The 16,981-nt window shown below is 40.2% G+C and overlaps 1 protein-coding gene across 1 annotated transcript; it reads right to left on the bottom strand.

The window, feature by feature from the left end:
- Positions 1-475: 475 nt before the first annotated feature.
- LOC143116888 (NACHT, LRR and PYD domains-containing protein 3-like) lies at positions 476-15,880 on the bottom strand. Its single transcript, XM_076278253.1, has 4 exons — positions 15,716-15,880; positions 2,879-2,992; positions 1,844-2,151; positions 476-1,533 (listed from the first exon to the last, which is right to left on the bottom strand). The coding sequence occupies exons 1-4, from the start codon at positions 15,829-15,831 to the stop codon at positions 476-478; spliced, it is 1,596 nt and encodes a 531-aa protein (XP_076134368.1). The 5' UTR covers positions 15,832-15,880.
- Between the last annotated feature and the right edge of the window lie 1,101 nt (positions 15,881-16,981).

The raw sequence follows: 16,981 nt of genomic DNA on the forward strand, positions 1-16,981 counted from the left end.
GATAATTTAATGGGGGGTGGGAGGAGGGGGTGGGTTCATGTAGGTGGGCCCTATGACCCCAAAGTATGCCTTGACTGGGCCTCAGGTCAAAGAAGTTTGAGAAAGGCTGATGTAGACGACAAAGCAGCAAGGAGGCATCATATGATCATTTAAACAAGTTTTATGACAAGGTCGGTGAGGATGGGAAAAATCGTACATTTGTGCAAACCTTGCAGTCATTATTGCAGTCACAGTGGGCAATTCCATGCAAAGGTCATCCTTACCATGGAAAAAAAAAGTTGTACATACGCAAATAGAACTGTTGTTAAAATCTTCATTTAGGTCTATATTTTATTGTTTGTAACTGATCTGATTGAATTTGATGGATAATTACACTCTTTTTACATCATAAATATGGTGTGCAACCATACAGAAACAACATTTTTCACATGGTAATATTATTCATATTTAAAAAGTGGATAAATGGACCCAAGGTTCAAACAGTTTCCAGTACAATGTTTCTCTGAGATTCCAGAAGTTTCTTTGTATCTGTTTCAGGTCCACTCTGATACTTCTGATCCTTCCTGGTGGTCTGGATGAGCAAGAAGTGTATGAACATCCCAGTCAGCGTTTTGGGAATGTCTTTGATGTTTTTCTTTTCCAGCATCTGCTGAAGTACAGTGGCTGCAATCCAACAGAAGACTGGAATGTGGCACATAATATGGAGACTCCTGGATGCCTGAATGTGTGAGATGATTCTGTTGGCCTGACTCTCATCACTGATTCTCTTCCTGAAGTATTCTTCCTTCTGTGGGTCATTGAAGCCTCGTACTTCTGTTACCTGGTCGATGTATTGAGCAGGAATTTGACTGGCTGCTGCTGGTCTTGAGGTTATCCAGATGAGTGCAGAGGGAAGCAGAGTTCCCTGAATGAGGCTCGCCATCAGAAGATCCACTGATGATGTTTGTTTGACATCAGACAACTTACTGTTCTGTTCCAGATCCAGAGTCAACCGACTCTCATCCAAACCATCAAAGATAAACACAACCTGACAGTCTTTGTATCCTTCACCATCATTCAGCTCCTTCAGCTCAGGGTGGAAGTCAAGCAGGAGCCTGTGAAGACTATACTGATCATCCCTGACTATATTCAGTTCACGGAAAGAAAGGGGGAACATAAAATCTACATCCTTATTGGCTACCCCATCTGTCCAATCAAGAATGAACTTTTGCACTGAGACTGTTTTTCCAATGCCAGCAACACCTTTGGTCATCACATTTCTGATGTGCATCTCCTGTCCAGGTAAGGGCTTGAAGATGTCATTGCAGTTGATTGGTGTGTCTTCTGTGTTTTGAGATCTGGATGCTGACTCTACCTGCCAAACCTCATGTTCCTTATTCACCCCTTCACTCTCTCCTTCTGTGATGTAGAGCTCTGTGTAGATCTTATTGAGGGGTGTCTCAGCTCCTGGTTTGATGATGCCTTCAGATATGTTCTCAAACCTCCTCTTTAGACTGGCTTTGTGATTCTTTATAACTCTCCTCAGGTCCTCATCTGTTTAAAAATGACAACATCTGAAAATTACAATTGTTCAGTTTGATAACATTACTTTACTTCTCAGAAAACCATTAAATTAATACGAAGTTTAAAATGCACTGTTCAATCCCTGCACTGTTCACTTTTGCACTACCACCATTGCACACACTCAATATAGAGATATATTGTATATTGAGATATATTGTATGTGTGTATGTATGTTTGTTGTGTTATGGTTGTATATGCTACTGGATGTCTAAAATGTAACCCCGGATGAATAAAGTATTGATCTCTCTAAAAACCCAAAATGTCCAAAATGTATACTCACCTAGTTCCCTCTTTCTGCCTGGTGTATGTTCAGTGTGCAGGTGTGTTCTGCTGTTGATCAGGCCTGTGTGTTCACCCTGTGTGCTCATATCTGTGTGTTCATCCAGAGGAGGCTGTAGAGGAGGTTGGGTTCTGCATATCTTTCCACACTGGGGACAGGCTTGGTCTCCTGGTAGTCCAGGCTGCTCCCAGTAGCTGCTGATGCACTGCCTGCAGAAACTGTGTCCACAGGTGGTGATGACTGGGTCCCTCAGTACCTGCTCACACACTCCACACCTGGACTGATTCTGGGTCAGATCAGCCCTTAATCTGCAGGAACATCAGACAAAGAATACTTGGACTAACTGCTCCCCAGACAATCTACTGATTAGAATGTGTAACATGGATTAATCTACTTTATTATATTCTATTCTGAAAACAAATACAAGCGCAGATTCACAGATTTAAAGGATCCATTCCACAAAACACAGACAAACCAGACCTACTACTAATATTGAATAATAGAGAAATTAGAACTGGAATTTAATGTCATTGTACTACTTTGTACACTTTACTGTTTTGTACATAATTTGTACAGAATCTGATCATTTGAATGAGTGCAACCGAGAAACACTATGCCCAGATTTTAAACCATTACAATTGTACTTCCACTAGTTGACAAATCAATAAACACTCAAATCAAGTCAAATCAATAAACACTATATATCCATTCAATTGATTTACAAGGGGCTAAATACCACATGGTTTATGCATGATACCCCTGAAGTTTGCATGTGTAAAGATAACAAGCAAATAGAACACTTCAGCAGAACTGAAGAAAATCAGGTCTTTGTGATCTTCTGCAATTACAGTGAGAAGATTATTTATGTAGATAGTTTTTAAATGTCATTGGAGATCATCTGATTGAAGCCATGCTCATAAACTGTATGTAGACACAGTCATAGTTGACAGTTGACATAGTTGTGTACATAAGGTGCAAGGTGGTGTGTGTGTGTGTGTGTGTAATTGCATGTGACTTATATGTCTACAGACTCACTTTAGACCTGATGGAACTGGTTCACTGCTGAAGTTGGGCATATTACCCCTGGACTGGTCACTCTTCATGGACACACAGCTGGGCACTGGAGATGGAGGTCTGTGTGTCTGTGGGCTGGTTACATAAAGAGACGCAAGAAACTGAGCTGCACTGTAAAAGTTGCCTTTAATTTACACATGTTCACAATGGTGTGGCTCCTACACAGAACTCCTAAATCAGACTTTAGGCTGCAGAAGTGTTACTGCAAGAAGATAATTATTCCCAGTGATTAGCCAAATGAGTCCACAATGAGAATACTCTCATGTCCAGGCAATTTCCCTACAGATGGCACCTATAGATGGGACCTATATGGTATTATCAGTCTAATGGCCACTATTGCTATTGAATTCTCTTTTACTGCTGCTCACATGAACATTTGGATTCATTTGAACAGGTTAGGGAGGTTACTGAAAACAGGAACTAAATCTTTTTTTTCTTTTAGAAAATCGGCACCAGAGAAAAACAGAGGGGGCACCAATACACCACAGGGGGCGTGGGGACAGGTATGATGTCCACTGGATTAACTTACCCTCCATCAGAGTGTGTGGGGACAGGTACGATGTCCACTGCATCAACTTACCCTCCATCAGAGTGTGTGGGGACAGGTACGATGTCCACTTCATTAACTGCATTAACTTACCCTCCATCAGAGGGTGTGCACTCTTAAAAGTGCTGGGTTATTATTTTAACTAAAGCACTGGGTTAATGACATTTTTACTTTTTATTGGGTTATCATAACCCATACTGGGTTATTGTTAAGACCCAGGTGCTGAGTGGCTGAGAGCACAAAAAGTCATGTAATGCACCCAATGCCTGGGTAATTTTAACCCAGTCATTGGTCATTATAGTCTACCAGTTGGATACCCGTGAACAGTGTTCTAGAATCTTTGATAGCAGCAACCGTTGGTCCTCCACATCAAGCGACAAGCCGGCAGTGTAAGCGCGAAGGTATGTTGAACTGTTAATGTGTAAAATCCGTATGCCACAATTTATATGATGATATATGATATGATATGATATTTGGTAGAATGCATAGACTAATCCGGTGTAGGCTAACTTTTTGGAGATATTAACGTTATATTAAGGTTAACATTAACGGTAACGTTAATGTTGCTACACAAGGTGTTATTCAAGCTATTTGGTTATGTTAGCTGCTAGCTGCTAACTTAGTGCTACATACTGTAGGCCTAGGCTATATATATATGGCTAACTTAGGATAACACATAAGTATGTTTTCAGCAAACGTTAGGTAGGTAGAAGCTAGCTAGTTAGCGTTAATGTTAGCTTGCCACTTCGCTGGCCATAGCAGGGAGTCATAGCAGAGGTGAAGTTCGGCACTTCTTTTGAATCTGAGGGACCAGAGGTTACATATTTGGCATTTACGTTCAATTTAAAACTAAAGCAGAACTTCAAGCGTAACTCTGCCAAAATGCATCCTAGGGTGTTTTTGGGAATGTAACTGAATCAAACTTTCGTTTAAAACCATAATTACGTCCGAAGCGCCATTTTTAAGCTTCTATGAGTTCGTTGTCGTTTATTTGGGTGGGGTGGCCTTTTGAATGCACTAACATACTAGCAGCTATTTTGTATGATCGTGTCAAAATCGCTATTTTTAAAACACGAAGGCTCGACACAACTTGAAACTTTGATCGAAGTATTATCAGTGTCTTTACACATGAACTCGAGCATTGAGAACATTGTTCGTGTACTCATAGTTTAACGTTACTAAAATGAAAGGGTTTGGACTTAGTGTTTTTAAAATAGCGCTAGTGATTTGATGCGATCATGTATAAAAGTAGTAGTGCCCCTAGCATCAAAAGACCATTTCACCTGAAAACGACAACGCAAGCTTAAAGGAGAATTCCGGTGTGATATTGACCTAAAGTGTGTTGAAACATGATACCGAGTGTGAACGTATGTCTCATAGCCCATCTCGGCTTGTCCCCTGCACTCCAAAATCTGGTGCTAGTTAGCCGATGCTACCAACAGCTTGTTCAATGGTGGTGCTTCGGCATCGGGCTAGCCGTGCAAATAAATCACTGTTTAACACCATTTACGAGGCTCAATGTATCTCCACACTTCATTGGTAAGTGGCGCTTCGGACGTAATTACAATCGGTAGCTGCTACATTCACAAAAACATCCTCTACATTCACATTGCACAGTAGCCTAGATCACAATCTGGTCTACATATTTGTCATATAATGTATTGATTGCAAGGTCCTCAAATTGTCTATAAACTAATGCTCCGTACATGATTATCTGTTCCACAGGCAATGTTCAGCCCCACTCATATTCCAGATCCTGCCCAGTTTACAGCTGCAACACAGGTACACAGTAAAACCTTGACCATCATCACCCTAGCATCTATAATTTGGTTCTTAGCTGAAGTTCACTTTGGTCTCAGTCATGTGAAGTTTGTCATCGGCAACACAATATATGAGCAGATGGATCTAACTAGCCTACTACTCAAACATTGCCTTACATACTGAAATCCACTGCTTCATCAATCCCTTATTTAATCAAAATGTATATCCCTGTTTGTTCCCTACATTTCCTATGTGTGTCTGTTTCATAGCAATGTACAGTTACTCCCAACAGCAATTGTTTTTTACTGGATGTATTGTACAGCTCAGCTGTGCTGTTGCCGTTTTCGTTGCTGTGCTGCTCAATAATGGAATAATAACCATAATTTAGGTCAAAATTGAAATCACAATTATTTAGCCTAAACCCAGGGTTGCCAACTTTGGGTGATTGGCTGGAGTGAGATTTTGTGAAGTCATAGTGCGTGTGCGTTACATTTTTCCCTAAACCTAATTTTAAAAATGTCTGTCCCCTGACTTTTTTGCTATGTACAGTATAATCCCTGATTTAAGTTTCTTTAAAATGTACAATTAAATTATTGATTGCACTTGAAAACAAGTGCAGTGTTTTAACCCCGTGGCATGGAAGGATTATGAGCCACTGGGCCCCTGGGCACAGACATGAAAAGGGCCCCCCTGCCCACCTGAAAAAGGTAGTAGCTCAGTAGAAAAAAATGAAAAATAACCCCTTAAATGATTACTTCTGGCGAGTTTTGTGGAAAGAAATGGACAGATTGAGACGTATGTATCAGGGATGGAAATAGCCTAAAATATTTTTTTCCACCTACCATTTTGGCTGGTGGATTCCAAAGTCTACCAGCCACTAGAGATACAGTATGAACATTTGATGAAGAATCATGACCAAAATGATTACGGTTATTGGTATTGAAATATGATTAAAATGTGCTGACTTTTCTTCTAAACCTACCATCAATGTTGGACAGAACTCATAATTGGCCTGCCCTTCATGCCCAGTAGCAACAAATCTAAAGGTCAACAGAACAGCTATAGTGTCATAAAAGTGGTGCGGCTCCTTTAAGACCCAATCCACTGGTGTGAGTTCTGGAGCCATCCAACTTCTAACTCTATACTATCCTACATCATCTGATTTTAATATTATGTCTAGGCTACAGTATATTTAACATTTAACATTTATTTTCTATTTGGCCTGTTATGAAATTATGCATTGACCAATATAAGCACACTTTTTTAAGACACTTAAATACATGCATGCTTAGCATTTTGTGAAAACAAATCATTATGGCTACATCGACAAACTCTTAGCCATGAGCTATATGTCCTCTGATTTTAATATTTACACATATGTAGGTATTTAAACACAGCTCAGTTTTAAGACACTTAAAGCCCAAAATTGGAGACCATATAGAAATTTGCTACCATTTCAAAACCGGATTACTCTGGAACGGCTTATTGTACAGGGGATTGCATTACACCTTTGTGTTCGGTAAGGTCTGCTGTTTATTCTGGTTTACGGTTTGTCATGTGTGGAACGAAAAGTTTGTGAGATATTCCTCCTACAGGAATTGAAATGAGCGCAGAGCTATAGTAGCCTAATATGATTATTTCTTGAAAGTTAATTTATTTTTCTCGCGAACCGTTTATCGCAGCAAATAGCGGCTATAGCACCTTATAAAAGATGAGAAAAAGTTATTTAATGTGATGTCTGTGAGGCTACTTCGCGAGTAGTTCCTAGAGAAGAATGGGCGGCCACACTTTATGTCGGTCTGCCTCATGTCTAAATAGCAGCGTGTTCCGTGAAGGTGTCGCGGACCGGATTAAAATACCCTAGTCAGCGAATCAACAATCAGAGAAAACTGCGCTGAGAACGTTGTAGGCGGATATTAGACCTACCTGCTGTTGGTCTAGACCAGCCATCACCAAATGGCGGACCACGGTCCGAGTCCGGACCGTGACGTGATCCTATCCGGACCCAGACCATAATAGCCTAATTTTGAGTTTCACGTAAGATTTCAAAGCTGCGCTAAATGTTTCGTTGGTTATGATAACAGCATTTACTTCAGGAGCTTCAGGAACCATCATTTCGCTTGCTGCTACTCAGCCAGTGAAATCTGTGAATTCTGATAAAGTCGAGTCAGTGAGTAAAGTAGCCTACTATGGATAAGAGACTGATGAAACGAGCGAGATGAGGAGACGGGCGAGAAACAATTAGATAGATATCTAAGTTAACGATAAGTAAGTTATTTTCAAATCATCGATTGCTCAAAGAGGAGAAAGCTAGACAGCGAGAACAGAGCTTTTTAAAACGATACGGGGGCAATACCACGCAAAACTGTCACGTCCGTAACGCCAACTAAATATGGATGTGACAGTTTTGCGCGGAATTGCCCTGGACCTCTTCTATATTCTGAGACAGGCGATTTTAAGCGCCAATTTGAAGCACCTCTACTAAACAAAGCGTATATTTTGAGCAAGCATAGGGTAGGCTAGGCCCATTCAACAGTGAACTGAGACCACAGAATATTTTACGATTTAAGAAGGCAATATGATTGATGGGCAGTTCCAGCGTTATGGATGTGACAATTGGACTCATATTGGTAAACAAAATGCCTTAGAGTGGGGGCAAAATTAGTATCAGTGAATTAATTTGCATAACTTTTAATGCAACCTCTGTCCTCTGAATACTGAGAAATCCTCAAATTTCATATAATCAATTTCATCCTAAGAATACAAGGCATTTCATCAGCGTTATGGATGTGACATGAAATGGACACACTTTTGTGAGAGATTACAGGTTTTCTACAAACTCTGTGAATTTTTAACTAAACTGCCGAAACTATGATATATGTAGCATGAAGGAGACTTGAATGAACACAAAAAGTGTGTTTTTGAAACTGCGTCATTTTCGTAATGCATTATGTAGAAAAAACTGGCGTTATGGATGTGACGGTTTCACGTTATGGATGTGACGTGTCTGAACCAGTCCTCGACAAATTACATAAAACACATAATTAAGTAGTGAATTTTGATATGAAACAATTGAAATAGTAATCATAAAAAACTAGTGATGAAATTATTGCTTCCTCAGTGCCCACTAAGATCCACAGGAATAATCAGGACATAAGTCATTTAAAATATAAATTTTCTTTTTTTTTTCTTTTACCGTCATCAATTTTGGTCAGTGATTCCCGGGTTACTGAAACACCAGGGAACATGAAACTTGGTGGCCACTCCCCTAAATAACTAGCCCTACCTGAACCGTTGCACCCAAGATGACAAAATATTTATGGTATGTTAGTCTCAAGAGCCCGCATGAACCTAACCCATACCCACTCATTTGTGATTTGCACACATAAAGTACATGCACGTGCACACACGCACATGCACGCACATGCGCACACACACACACGCACGCACGCACACACAGTCGCACACATACAGACAGGCAAGCACACACACACACACACACACACACACATGCACAAACACCCACCCACATGAATGCAGATCAGTGTTGCCACAGTTACCTTGAAAAAGTAATCTGATTACTGATTACTGATTACTCCTTTAAAAAGTAACTTAGTTACTTTACTGATTACTTGATTTTAAAAGTAACTATGTTAGATTACAAGTTACTTTATTAGTTACTTTCAGCAGCTGCCGACAACACCCCCAACGCCTCAACATAAAAATGATAAACGGTTTTGCCAATACTCACTATACTGGAAGTGCATTTTAACAGCAATGTATAGCAGACATCCCAACCTAACCTACTTAGATACTGAAATTCAGATGTTTGTTCAATAATGTCTAAGTACACCAAATAAGGAAGGCCTATTGATAGAAATTGTTATAGTAAAATATGTAGATTTTTTTTCATGTAGCCTTGGCAACTAGCCATCTTGTAGCCTATAGGCCTGAGTAATATGCAAATGAAATTACACTTGTTAAACTCACCTCAACAAGTCTTTTGCAATCATTTAACCCGCCGTGAGCAATGCTAAAGTTGCTGTTACAAACAGTGCAGTGTGCAAGATTATCATTATGTTTTAATCTTTTGAGACAATTGGGTACACTTTTGTGTAGTCTGATGTGAAATGGGTCTTAAATCTTCCTTTTTGAGGGGCACTGACGCTGCCATGACGCTTCTGTTCCTAGATACACTGACTGAACTGATTAATTATGTTTGGGAGAAAAGAGATATAAGCACTTACACTGAAAACGGATTGGTTGATTTAGCAAAACAGACCAGGATGCTCTCTGTCTTGGATGCGCTTCAGGCAGAAACGCACCACTCCTCTCTCTCTCCCTCTCCTTTGTGTGCGCATTAAACTATGCACACGCGATTTGAAGCAAAGATTCTAGAATCTTTGATTTGAAGTCCGGTCTGGCTTGCGTGCTCTTGTTCGCTCTAGGTTCCGGGAGATTTTATGTAATTTGCGGGCGTCAGGAAGCCGCTATCAATATGTGGGAGACTCCCAAAAGTTCGGGAGACTTGGGATGTCTAGCTAGACAGCACTTTGTCGCCAGCACAGAACGTACAATGTACCTTAATGTTGTCATGTTTAGCTGACACAAACTCAAAGTAATGACTGATGAAATGTGCATCTCTCTCTCTCTCCCTCCATTGTTGTTTTCGTTTGTGTCGCTGCACGTGAATTGTCCTCATGCTGAAAACGTGAGCATAGCCTACATGACATTAATCCCCAAGACAAGAAGAAAGCAAAGAATATATCTTTTTATTTAGGAAAATGACAAAAATAGTAACGCACAGTAACTTAGATAAGTAACTTTAATCTGATTACTGGTTTGTAAATAGTAGCGCGTTAGATTACTCGTTACTGAAAAAAGTGGTAAAAATAGTTAATTACTTAATACTAAGTAACGCTACTGGCATCACTGATGCAGATACATAAACACACACACACAGGCACGCATACGCATGTGGGCATGCAAACACACACACACACACACATAAACACACAAACACAGGCACGCATACGCACATGCACAGACACACACACACACACACACACACACACACACACACACACACACACACACTCTTATCAACAAAAGCAAACTCACATATGCACACATTTACATGCACATGAGTTGCAGGAGTAGGAGATGGAGACAAATTGACAAGCGTGATTTATTTTTGCGAAGAGAATATGCAGGACTGAGAGGCGGTCATATTTTGTACCGCTATGCGGTACATCTAGTTTATTGCTGCCCTTACTTATGTTACTCTGTGGGTATTAGCTACAGAGGACCTGCCACTTCAAATGCTGTCATATGGCGTCACATGAACGGCAGGCTGAACAGATCTGCAACAGAAGGAGGTTGCTATGTTAACTCCAGCTGCAAAGTCAGCCATCTTCACCAGCTAACACGATAATCCAGTTACTGTACAACATTAGTATGACAGTTACAGGAAGATAATCGCTCAGATTTTCGTTATTAGGCCACTTGAAAATAGGCTATGGCTAGGCTAATCACTGGAGGTATTTTAATATTATGTTTGTTTTGCTAATGGTTAGGCAAGGCCTCCCTGTGGTTTTGATCAACCTAATAATCTTTGAAAGGTCAATTGTAAACACTAAGTTGAAATGCGTTGAAACTGACATGCCACCAGAACAGACGTTTTATCGGCTTTGAGGTATAATAAAGTCCCCGGTCTTGTAAATTCACATTATGTAACATCCATAACGTCACATCCATAACGCACCATTAAAGGTTTTAAAAGTAAGAAAGGGGCACTATTTGGTCATCACACTTTACATTGATATAAATCAGCTTTGCACAGACACTATGGACATTGTCGCATCAACACTGCATGTGTAGCATAAACTTTTCCTATAAAACGTTATGGATGTGACATGGCCATGGAACTTGCTGACTTAAAAACAAAAGCCTTACAAATGTAAGGAGTTGTGCTCTTAAAGGCAAGCTGAGCATAGACATTACTCTACCATTCCCTTGTCAATCTGGAATTTGTCAAATGACACAATTTGTTTGAACATTGGGTCCATTTATTTTTTTTTGAAATATGTATAATATTACCATGTGAAATATGTTGTTTCTGTATGGTTGCACACCATATTTATGATGTAAAAAGAGTGTCATTCTCCATCAAATTCAATCAGATCAGTTACAAACAATAAAATATAGACCTAAATGAAGATTTTAACAACAGTTCTATTTGCGTATGCACAACTTTTTTTTTCCATGGTAAGGATGACCTTTGCATGGAATTGCCCTGATCCACCACAATCTAGTTAAGCCTACATGCATTCACTGCCCAACAACGTGATATTCCTGGGTCAACATAAAAAAAAGCTAAAACAATTAAATTAAACTTGCTGATTAATGGGTTCAAGGAACCAGCTGTGGAATATCCATCCTTGTCTCAGCTCAAATTTTATTTTAAGTGCACGTTAAGATCTTAAAAATAGCCAAGGCTACTCAGTTTTTCTCCCCAATTAGGCTACTCTTATCTTGCCTTATTTCTCCTCATTTCGAATGTTGCCTTTTAGGCTACTTATTTTATTTCACATTAAACATTAGGCCTAGGCCTACAATCTTCTATTTCTTGAATTTCCCCTTGGGGATCAATAAAGTATCTATCTATCTATCTATCTATCTACAACTAGGCTCCATCCATCCATCCATCCTAATATTATACATACATACATATACATAGCTTAAACACACGTTAAACATTATGATGCTCCGGACCTTTGTTTGAGGAAATTTTCTGTAACTGGACCTCGCTGAAGATTAATTGAATACCCCTCACCCAGGGGCGGTATACGTGGCGTCATAACCAGGTATTGAAATGTGTGGCAGCGGCAATAGAGGATAAAAGAAGAGAAGTCAATTCATTAGCAGCTAGCAAAGGGGTAAGGCAAATTAACTTTGTACGTCAGGGGGATAAACCTTGTTCCGCGAAGGCCAGGTGTAAAACCGGCCAGTTGAAAAATGGGGCGGGCTGGGAAATGAAGGTTGATCTTGGCCAGCAGATGGCGGTACCTCCACATATAGTGAGTACTAAGCTACGTCCTGACGTAATTCTATGGTCGGATTCAGAGAAGATAGTTTACTTCATTGAACTCACTGTTCCTTGGGAAGACAGAGTGGAAGTGGCCAATGAGCTGAAGAGAGCTAAATATACTGAAATAGCAGAGGAGGCAGCTAAGCGAGGTTGGAGTGCACGATTAAGGCCTATTGAAATCGGTGCACGTGGGTTTGTGGCCAGATCTGCTATTGGCTTGCTGTCTGAATTGGGCATTTGTGGTCGAAGTCTAAGGCAGGTGGTTAGTAACATGTCCTTAGCAGCTGAACGGGCAAGCGAATGGTTGTGGGTAAGGAGAAGTTACCCTTCCTGGGGTGCAAGCTAAGGTAAGCTAACTGGCTCATTTGTTTTGTGTTTGTGATGGACTGTGCCTAGGTTGATGGTACTTGGCTAAGGTTCTTTATGGTTTATGGTTCAGTCCACATCAACGGGACGGACCGACCTAGCCAACTTAGACCATGCCTAGGTTGGTTAAGGGTATTTGGATGCTTGTTGTGGTAATATGGGGCAGCATGGGGCGTAAGCTAACTGCTAACTGCTGGCTAATTTGTTTTGTGTTTGGGATGGGGCCTAAGATAATGGGCTAAGCTAACTGGCTAATTTGTTTTGTGTTTGTGATGGGCTGTGCCTAGGGTGATGGTACTTGGCTAAGGTTCTTTATGGTTTATGGTTCAGTCCACATCAACGGGACGGACCGACCTAGCCAACTTAGACCATGCCTGGGCTGGTTAAGAGTATTTTGAGTATTGGATATTTCAATGTGGTAATATGGTGGCAGCATGGAGGGGAGTGTCTCCAGGACGCTGGTTTCACTGTTAAGCCTTCATGAGGTGTCGTGGGCCTAACTTAACGAAACATCGGTGAATGAGGGTGCCCACTTGATAACCCCAATGACATGCCGCATACTATATAGGCTACTGCTGTTGGATAGGCCACTTGCATTGTGCTTGTGACCATTTGTTGGCGGATTTGTGGGTAGTGTGCTTTTTAAAGTTAAACTTGAGCAGGGGCTTCTGAATGTGTTTTTACCTTGGATTTTGGCACAAGGGATTTTAACATCTAATCCTGTGTATTAATGTAACCCCTGGTCTAGACATATGTATGCCTTAAACTCGTATCCTGTCATTTAGAAACAATGCTGTGGGCTAGTCTAGTCATCAACAAAAAATGAACGGATTGCAAAAAAAAAAAAAAGAATGGATTTGGCGTGACATTTCTTGAGTGTGCGTGAGAGCGTGAGATTGGTGCTGAAAGCGTGAGTGTCACGCCAGATGCGTGAGAGTTGGCAACCCTGCTAAACCAGGAGTTCTCAACATTTTCTATCCCATGGCCCACCTAGACATACTTGTAACAAAACAGGGCCTAAACAGGACACTCATTTCGGTTACATGACCTGTACAGTCTAGTCCAGGGGTCTCCAACCTTTTTGGGAATGAGGGCTACCTAGCTACCAAACTAGCTGTCTTAGTCTAAAACTACATACAGTCAAGTTAGTTTGACCCAAGAGCATGGTGGCTAGCTAGCAGGTATCTTTATATTAAAGACAATGTTTCTACTACTAGGCTGATAGAGATTCCACTTGGTAGTCACTAGAGTAGCTAGCTGCCTGTTTCGGTTTTAATTTGGGTAGGGAGAAAAGTCTCTCTCTCTCTCTCTATCTCTCTCTCTCGTAGGCTAGGCTGTGCAGAGTGCAAAAAGGCTGCCCTCATTCATACGTCATTCTGACTGAATCCGATATGATCTGACACTGATTACCTAAAAGAATAATTAATCTTTGTTTTAACCTTTTTAATCTTTGTGTTTCAAGTGTCCCATCTATCCTGTCCAGACCTTCCACACAGGATCCCACAAAGTAAGACATATTTTAGTGTATGATGTGTTTTATGTGTCTATACTTTTTACTCTGTGTTATGGTAGGCTAGAGCAGTGTTTTTCAACCTTTTTTGTGCCACGGCACACTTTTGACACTTAAAATGTCCCACAGCACACTAACATCCTGTGTGAAGAAAAAATAAACATACCATAGCCTAAAATTTCAAATAATACACAGATATGGCCTTATTATGGCTTCTATGCAAGACCTGCTCAATAAAACAAGTGCGCTCTGTTTCATTTGTAGGTGACTATATCTAATTTAATTGTTGTTATGAACTGGATATGTGATGATTATGTGAATACTGGATATGGGGCCCCCGTTGTACAATGCCTGCATACCACAAATAGTGCAATCATACAATCAATGAGAGCATGTGGTTATAAATTCTTTGATGCAACAGTTGCTTTTTTGGACCAGTGAGTGACATTTGGGTAATTTTCTGCGGCACACCTGATGATCTCTTACGGCACACTAGTGTGCCCCGGCACAGTGGTTGAAAAACACTGGGCTAGAGGCTGAGAGAGAGTAGTCACTAGAGTAGCTGGCTGCCTGTTTCATTTCACAAGACACATTTCATTCATTGTATTTTTGTTAACACCTATATTTTTTTCTGTTTTCCACAGGTCACAGATTTCCCAGATAAGCTCCTGCAGGATGCGCAGGTATTTTGGACAAGTTCTCTCTACTGTTGTCAGTACACTACTGTATTATGAGCATTGCTAGTTGATTGTTTTTTCTTTTTTTTGTATATTTTTTTGAGTTTTTTGTCAAATGTTTTTTAGATTTTAGTAAAATTGTTGTTCAAAATGAAATGAAACAGTGTTTGAATGGAATGAAACCGTGTTTTTTACTTTTGTACTGTAGCCCATTTGTGGCAATCAATAAAAAATATCAAAATTAATATAATGTATTCTCCTATGTCTATTTCAGCTGATTTGTCAGCCCTATTTCACCTTGATGTACATAAGTAAAATAAAGTAAAGAAATATGTTTTTGGAAAACCATAAGCAAAAAAATAGTGGGTCAAATATATAACCCAACAGAGAGGTAAATATGAACCAGTAATGGGCTGGTAGGTCATATCCATTTTTCTGGGTTATTTTGACTCATCATGTTAGTAAGAATGACCCATAGTTGGTTTGATAAAAGTAACCCAATTTAGAGTTAAAGTCACCAACCCAATTGATTATGTTATTTTAACCCAACCCGAGGTCGGTCCAATAGTGACCCAGGTACCTGGGCTAGGAATAACCCAATTTGGGTTGTTTCCAACCCAGCATTTTTAAGAGTGTGGGGACAAGTATGATGTCCACTGCATTAACTTACCCTCCATCAGAGTGTGTTGGGACAGGTATGATGTGTACTGTATCTGTGGATTAACTTACCCTCCATCAGAGTGTGTGGGGACTGGTATAATGCGTACTGTATCTGTGGATTCACTTACCCTCCATCAGAGTGTGTGGGGACTGGTATAATGCGTACTGTACCTGTGGATTAACTTACCCTCCATCAGAGTGTGTTGGTTTGCTGCTTTGTTGCACACAGCTGTGTGCTGCAGACTCTGGTCTGAGTGTCTCACTGTGACCTGCAGCCTCCTCTCTCTCCTGAGAGACACTCATCCTAGCAGCAGTGGGAGAGTCTCTCTAGGAATGTACATGAGACATATGCAGCTTTATGTCTTCTTTCATGTGTATAGATTAGCTGTAGCTAAACATGTTTTTAGCACTGTCATAAGATGAAGAAACAGAACAAATAGATGATGAAAGAAGCAACATGTAGAGATATTTAAACACAAATATAAGCAAACTTGTAAACTCAAGCAGTTGAAGATGGTTTCCTGACAGAAGGAACAGCAACAGGAACATATGAAACAGTGGACTTCTAGACCCTTATAGACCCTAGACTTATAGTTTGTCCAGGACATATGAAATAGTGGACTGATTTGTCCAGGACTTTAGAGGGTAGGCTTTTATGATGTAGCCCGCTTCCTTGATGTGTAACACCATGTTCTAATAGGACATATTTCTCATTCAAAATAGCACAAGCAACAGAAAGAAATTAGAAACGGGGTTTCCGACAAAAGTTCTCTCAAAAAGTTGCGTCTGCAGTCAAGACACTCCAATTGAAAACAATGTAATTAAACAGATTTTATCGCTAATCTAGTCTAGTTTGCATGGCTTTATGACAGTCTGGCAGTGATGGGAATAACGCCGTTATAAATTATAAATCGGCAGTGTTGGGTGTAACGCGTTACAAAAGTAATGTAATTACTGTAATATATTGCTGTTTGCGGTAACGTGGTAATGTAAGGCATTACAAAAAAAAATTGGGTAATATTTTACTCGGTACAAACTTCAGTAACGCGCGTTACAATGCATTTAACCCGAAATTAAGTGGTGTTTTGTTTTGATACATATTTGCCACCACACCACGCGAGAACAACAGAGGAGAAAAAATCAGCGCAAAATAGTAGAACGTTATCTCCTGATACTGGTTGAATATGACTGCTGCAGCAAACTCGCAGGCGGACTCTATTTGCGGGATGGACATAAGCCTACGCTCATTATTTTCAGCTTGTCAGAGACAAGGCTATGAAGAACATAATAGTTAGTGCACTTTGTGTGCGAAACCGAAAGATCTCTCTATGCCTCGCGAAATAGCACAAGTAAATTAATGAAACATCTAAAGTAGTGCCACGCTAATCTTTTTGATTCTTGATAAAACACAAACTATGCTGTTGTGCATGTCAGCTTTGTGCTGTGAACTTGA

Source organism: Alosa pseudoharengus, unplaced genomic scaffold (assembly GCF_046254945.1).
Source record: "Alosa pseudoharengus isolate Yale_2024_CS ecotype anadromous, Long Island Sound unplaced genomic scaffold, YU_APseudo_1.1 YU_APseudo_1.1_scf_1, whole genome shotgun sequence".
NCBI classification, from domain to species: Eukaryota; Metazoa; Chordata; class Actinopteri; order Clupeiformes; family Clupeidae; genus Alosa; species Alosa pseudoharengus.